The 7,133-nt window shown below is 48.5% G+C and overlaps 1 protein-coding gene across 1 annotated transcript; it reads right to left on the minus strand.

The window, feature by feature from the left end:
* Nucleotides 1–4,590: 4,590 nt before the first annotated feature.
* Nucleotides 4,591–5,222, minus strand: LOC123107568 (basic blue protein-like). The gene is made up of 2 exons (XM_044529541.1): nucleotides 5,054–5,222; nucleotides 4,591–4,961 (listed from the first exon to the last, which is right to left on the minus strand). The coding sequence occupies exons 1-2, from the start codon at nucleotides 5,220–5,222 to the stop codon at nucleotides 4,591–4,593; spliced, it is 540 nt and encodes a 179-aa protein (XP_044385476.1).
* Nucleotides 5,223–7,133: the final 1,911 nt, after the last annotated feature.

Raw genomic sequence — 7,133 nt, forward strand, 5'->3', positions numbered from 1 at the left:
GTTATTGACCGGAGACGTGTCTCGGTCATGTCTACATTGTTCTCAAACCCGTAGGGTCCGCACGCTTAAGGTTTCGATGACAGTTATATTATGAGTTTATGAGTTTTGATGTACCGAAGGAGTTTGGAGTCCCGGATGAGATTGGGGACATGACGAGGAGTCTCAAAATGGTCGAGACGTAAAGATCGATATATTGGACGACTATATTCGGACATCGGAAAGATTCCGAGTGATTCGGGTATTTTTCGGAGTACCGGAGAGTTACGGGAATTCGCCGGGAGTATATGGGCCTTATTGGGCCATACGGGAATAGAGGAGAGAGGCCAAAAGGAAGGAGCCCCCCCCCCCCTCTGGTCCGAATTGGACAAGGGGTGCAGCCCACTTTTCCTTGTTCCTCTCCCCCTCTTTCCTTCTCTCCTACTCCAACAAGGGAAGGAGGAGTCCTACTCCCGGTGGGAGTAGGACTCCCCCCTTGGCGCGCCCTCCTCCTAGGCCGGCCGCCTCCCTCACTTGCTCCTTTATATACGGGGGCAGGGGGGCACCCAATAGACACAACAATTGATCATTGATCTCTTAGCCATGTGCGGTGCCCCCCTCCACCATAATCCACCTCGGTCATATCGTAGCGGTGCTTAGGCGAAGCCCTGCGTCGGTAGAACATCATCATCGTCACCACGCGGTCGTGCTGACGAAACTCTCCCTCAACACTCGGCTGGATCGGAGTTCGAGGGACGTCATCGAGTTGAACATGTGCAGAACTCGGAGGTGCCGTGCGTTCGGTACTTGATCGGTCGGATCGTGAAGACGTACGACTACATCAACCGCGTTGTGCTAACGCTTCCGCTTTCGGTCTACGAGGGTACGTGGACAACACTCTCCCCTCTCGTTGCTATGCATCACCATGATCTTGCGTGTGCGTAGGAATTTTTTCGAAATTACTACGTTACCCAACAGGTTATACCTGGCAATGGCGATATTTTGACGTGCTACCTTCTTGAAGGCATTGTTTGGATATGCTCAGTCTGATTCTTCAGGGTGAAAACCTAGATTCTGGCCTTTGGTGCTTCGATCCGGTGACGACGGCACTTGAACGTCGTTACCTTCTTGAAGGCGTTGCTGTTGAAGAATCTCATCGTCTATGTGGCGTCATGAGATAGTTGATGTGGATATGGTCATTGATATAGTTTGTGAAACATAGATCTGATCACTTTGGGTATTTTCTTTTCTCGCCTACGCATAGCTTTGGTCTTATTTGACCTTGCTATTTGCCGACATGTTTTTTGCGTGCGTGTGTTGATGTTGGCTGTGTGCATCCTATCTATGCAGAGGCTGGATGTTGCTCATTATGTTTGTATTCTCTTGATGCTCCATTTTGAGCTAATAAAATACATCCTTTGTCGAAAAAGAATTGTTTTTTTGAAGCTGCTACGGCGGGCAAAAGCCGGCCTGAACCATTTTCATTTTCATAAACCAGAACAAGATACAATGCAACGACTACAAGATGTAGCACACGACACCCACAAGAAGGTACAAGGGAATAGAGAGAGAGAGAGAGAGAACTGAAACGAACTATGCCTAGCAGTACAAGCCTTGAACCTGGCCTCCAACAGAACTGGAACAAACCAAGAAGAGAAGGGAGGAGTCTTGTTGGATCAATCGAACGGATACTCGACATCGAGACGATGGAGAGGAAAAATTCCCTGGCCTGCCGAGCGATCACTCTTGAACTTGAAGACCTAGGAGAGTCACAACGCCGTCGAAGGGCATCCCATCACCGAGGTGACATCACGAGAACGAAAGTCGCTGATGCCACCGAAGGGCAATGTTCCACCGAGACGAGCACTGCACCTCCTCTTGGTGTCACATCGACCACCTTCACAAAATGAGCAAACCTGGGCACCAAACAAAGCAACAAGAGCCTGCAACATCTTCGAAGGACGACGAACACCGAGACTTCACCGCCGCCATGAACATCCCTGAGAGGAGGCCAACCAGAGCTAGAGAGGGAACCAGAACTTAGCATGCCCCGAATCAACACAGCACTTCCATCACCACCACCTACAGAACACATGCCCCCGTCGGCCACCGATGAACCCAAACCTCCGCCTACAGCCAGCCCCATAGTGACAACCCTCCACAAGAACTCCACAAATGACGTCTCCAAGGAGAAAGTGATGGAAAACCAACACCGTCATCCGATATGGCAACGCCCGATCTAAGGTTTTCACCCGGAGTCTGGATCAAAGTGTTGTGGGGTTGCAACAGGCTCCTCGATGGCACCCCCAAGGAGGGAAGCGACGTCCACAGACGCCGTTGCCGCCGGCATCGACAAGATCTTTGCAAGATTTTCATCTGGATCTGTGCAACCCACCCCATCAGCTCCCAATGCAGCCGACGCCACCAAGGGAAAGCCGGAGCAGACCGGTTCGCACAGCCGCGCAAATCTGGGCGGACAACACGAACCCATGCCGCACTCGCTACAAGGGAACGCAGGCAACTCGCAGAACTCGCTGAAGGGAAGATCACCACCCGCCGCCGCCTGCCTCCACCACCAGAGCCGGACGTGAGCAGTACATCCCTGCCGCCGCCGCCACAGGCCCGCCTGGCCCAGATCCAGCCCGCTCGGACCCCAAGATGAAGCCCTGCCGCCGCCCGCTCTCCACTCCACGACCTCACGCCCACCACCGCGGGGGATCCGCGCTGACTGCGGCCGCCGCCAACCTATGCCAGATCCACCGCCCCACCCGCGCCACGTTCGCGCAGCAACCCCCACATCTTCCACCGCCCAGCGACAAGTGCTGGAAGGGACCAATATACAATCATTCAAATGGGATGTATCATGGATACACAGGTATTGTCAATATACTCTGCTTGAGCTACAACTCCGTAAAATTTTGTGTCACGTAGAATCCTAATTCTATCCTTCAAATTCAACATCTATAATTTTTTTAATATGATCAAATACAATTTACATTGACCAGTTGTTTCGCACCGACTTTAAATACATTTTTTTTCCTTCTAATCTTCTAACCTTTATGTACACACAGCTAGCTCCAGCTTCGATGTCATGCACCCAAATTCGGAGTTCGAATGCTTGATTTGTCTTAGCAAACTACTGAAATCATCTGATTTTATGGATGATGATTGCTGCGTCTTTGGTGTGGAGATACTACAAATTGATGTCTTCTCCCCCGAAAGGAAAGCTATTGCGAAGGATACCACAGTTCAGAACCTCTTCATCCAGAAGAATAGATTCATCGAACATACCTACACCGTGACCATAAAGGACTTTCTTCAATTGAATTCAAAGGATCGCATCTGTTCACCTACATTTGAATTGGGAGGACATAAGTGGTAGTGACCTGTTTCAGTATCCTTTGACTTAACATATATCAAATGACAGTACTAATTTCATACTGCTCAGAAGCATTTAGGATACATTTTATTTTGCCAAGGGGGTTTATCTTTATGGACTAGTAGATGTTTGTGCAACACAAAATCTTTTGTCAAGTAGTGATTTTAGTTATCCCAACTGAATTTTTTTTAGGTGACCTCTAAGCATGCAAAGGGTTGGATAACTCTACTCCCCTTTTACCCATGAGTGTTAACTTATCAAATCATCAAAATATAAGCCAGCAGCATATTTACCTGTAGCTTTATATGTTCTTCCGATTTCTTTCAGTTGAGATTTCTTAAAGGATTGAACTCGTATTGCATGTTATCCCCAGGAACGTCGGCATATATCCACGTGGTGAACAGGGCAGCACTGGCTGGCTCTCTGTGTACCTGTACCTGGACGCCGTGGACGACGATTTCCCCTGCAAATCCGGGCTGGCTGTTGAACTGGCTCTGTCCGTCGTAGACCAGAAGTACGGGTTGAACCACATCCGCAGACGCATAGGTTGATTCAACTGTGGCTCGCCTTGCTATCCCTTTGTTTGTTCTTCGTTGATCTTGACTGATTATATATCTATGAATCTTACCATGGTTGCAGGATTGGTGGTGTTTCCGCGTGACTGTCAACATCGATGGGGTTTCTCCAAATTCTGCCCGCTCAGCATGATCATGGACAGGTCCAGAGGCTACCTCGTGGAATCGAGCTGCGCTATCGAAGTGGGGATGGCCGTCGTTGGATTGTCGAATTAGTGATGGCTAGCTTAGATCTTTGATTTGTTAGTTAGTAGCTCATGCCCTGATGATGAACATACAATGCCCTTTCCTTGATCCTAATGGCTAGTATCTAAGAACTCGTGACGATCGTACGGTAGTAACGATGGTCGACAAAGTGAACACCGTGGGTTGAGATAATGATAGATATTGTGGGGGTAATTTTTGGAAATAGTTGTTCGGTATGCCTGGATGCTAGCTGCAACAGTCGGCTTGCCCTTGCTAGATTCTTAGTTTCTGTTTTAACTCTGCTTCTGGTGTGCCACTAACAACTGCCAAAATTATGAGATTATAATGAACTCTACATACACATCAGATGCAAAATTCATGTGCAATAATCCCAATTCCAGCTTAGAGGCGACCCAGTAAACTCAGAAAAGAATAGACGATCACAAGTAAAGTCAACGTTCTGATTCATCACCGTCATGACAGCAAGCTGATCCACATCCCGATCGCAGCGAGGCAGGAAATCCTCGCCAAGTCCGGCAACGCCAGGCGGCATCCGCACGCGCTGGAGCTTGGAGGTGGCGGCATGGCAGTCGTGAAGGCCGGCGGGGGAGGCGGTGACGGCGGAGGAGGAGGCGGCGCGCCCACGGCGACGGAGAACTTCATGCCGCCGAGGCAGTGGCCGGTGATGTTGCAAATGAAGTAGTAGTCCCCCGTCGCGGCGAGGTCGACGACGTCTCGGCCCGACGCCCACTTGCGCACCGTCTGCCCCGCCGTCGGCTCGCACGTCTGGAACGCGTCCCGCGTCACCCGGTACACGTCGTGCTGCCGCGGCACGTAGTTGAACGCTGCACCGGCCAGCGAGCCATCGAGCGGCAGCGAGCGTCAAGACCACTGAAAGATATATCTTGTGCTGGGGACTAACGGAAATGGTTCATACCGAGCGTGTCGCCGGTGGTGAAGTTGTACTTCTGCGACCAGGCCAGGTAGTTGGGGCCGATAGTCCACCCGTCGGAGTCGCCGACGGTGTACTCCGTCGCGCCGGCGTGGCGTGGACCTGCTATGGCCGCCGTCGCAAGGAGAAGCAGTAGGATGCCGGTGGAGGCCATGATTGGTGGGAGAGACTAGCTAAGAGGGCGTGTGTGCGTATGAGGGGACGACGACTTTGGACTTTTTCAGTAGAAGATGTTTTTGCACAAGTTAGGTGGTGTTCTTTCATTTCATCACGCGCCTCTGTCTATGTTTCCCGGGGTTGTTGCAAGTTGCCATGGTCGTTGTCGCTCACTGGCTAACGTGTCTGTCACAATTAAGCTTAATTTTGACATCAAAGCCGATGTCAAATTTATCATTTTTTGTCTCTCGTGCATTTTTTTCAAATTTTGATATCAAAATTTGTGACAACATCAAATGATGTGTCAATGCATTATTTTTTCAAAACTTTTCGAACATTTTTTAATGTGCAACCATGGTTCGGTGCATCGATAGCACCAATTACCCAGGTGGCCAGGTGCACCAGATGCGCTCTCGAGAGATGCCAATCGAAAACACATAACTTAATGGGAAACCATTTGCCAAACTAGCAAGCCTGGCACCACTGTTGAAGAGAATAAGAGGGGCAGACTCGGGACTCGCTGATACGTCTCCAACGTATCTATAACTTTTGATTGTTCCATGCTATATTATCTACTGTTTTGGACATTATTGGGCTTTATTATCCACTTTTATATTATTTTTGGGACTAACCTATTAACCGGAGGGCCAGCCCAGAATTGCTGTTTTTTGCCTGTTTTAGGGTTTCGAAGAAAAGGAATATCAAACGGAATCCAAATGAAATAAAACCTTTGGGAACGTGATTTTCTCAACGAACAAGACCCAGGAGACTTGGACCCTACGTCAAGACACAAAAGAGGAGGCCACGAGGTAGGGGGTGCGCCTACCCACCCCCCCAGGCGGGCCCTCCACCCTCGTGGGCCCCCTGTTGCTCCACCGACGTACTCCTTTCTCCTATATATACCTACATACCCTCAAACGACCAGATACGAAGCCAAAACCCTAATTCCACCGCCGTAACTTTCTGTATCCACGAGATCCCATCTTGGAGCCTGTTTCGGAGCTCCACCGGAGGGGGCATCGATCACGGAGGGCTTCTACATCAACACCATAGCCCATCCGATGAAGTGTGAGTAGTTCATCTCAGACCTACGGGTCCATAGTTATTAGCTAGATTATTTCTTCTCTCTTTTTGGATCTCAATACAATGTTCTCCCCCTCTCTTGTGGAGAACTATTCGATGTAATCTTCTTTTTGCGGTGTGTTTGTTGAGACTGATGAATTGTGGGTTTATGATCAAGTCTATCTATGAACAATATTTGAATCTTCTCTGAATTCTTTTATGTATAATTGGTTATCTTTGCAAGTCTCTTCGAATTATCAGTTTGGTTTGGCCTACTAGATTGATCTTTCTTGCAATGGGAGAAGTACTTAGCTTTGGGTTCAATCTTGCGGTGTCCTTTCCCAGTGACAGTAGGGGCAGCAAGGCACATATTATATTGTTGCCATCGAGGATAACAAGATGGGGTTTTCATCATATTGCATGATTTTATCCCGCTACATCATGTCATCTTGCTTAAGGCATTACGCTGTTTTCAGTAACTTAATACTCTAGATGCATGCTGGATAGCTGTCGATGAGTGGAGTAATAGTAGTAGATGCAGGCAGGAGTCGGTCTACTTGTCTCGGACGTGATGCCTATATACATGATCATGCCTAGATATTCTCATAACTATACTCAATTCTGTCAATTGCTCAACAGTAATTTGTTCACCCACCGTAGAATATTTATGCTCTCGAGAGAAGCCACTAGTGAAACGTATGACCCCCGGGTCTATCTTCATCATATTAATCTCCTACTACTTAGTTATTTCCTTTGCTTTTTTACTTTACTTTGCATCTTTATCATAAAAATACCAAAAATATTATCTTATCATATCTATCAGATCTCACTCTCGTAAGTGGTCGTG

This window comes from Triticum aestivum, chromosome 5A (genome assembly GCF_018294505.1).
Source record: "Triticum aestivum cultivar Chinese Spring chromosome 5A, IWGSC CS RefSeq v2.1, whole genome shotgun sequence".
Classification (NCBI taxonomy): Eukaryota; Viridiplantae; Streptophyta; class Magnoliopsida; order Poales; family Poaceae; genus Triticum; species Triticum aestivum.

What these genes read in the sequence shown, in the direction of transcription:
- LOC123107568 (XM_044529541.1), bottom strand. Translation starts at nt 5,222, where the DNA reads ATGGCCTCCACCGGCATCCTACTGCTTCTCCTTGCGACGGCGGCCATA. An exon ending in CACCACCGGCGACACGCTCG is followed by an intron (nt 4,962 to 5,053) that starts GTATGAACCATT and finishes TGGCCGGTGCAG; the next exon opens with CGTTCAACTACGTGCCGCGG.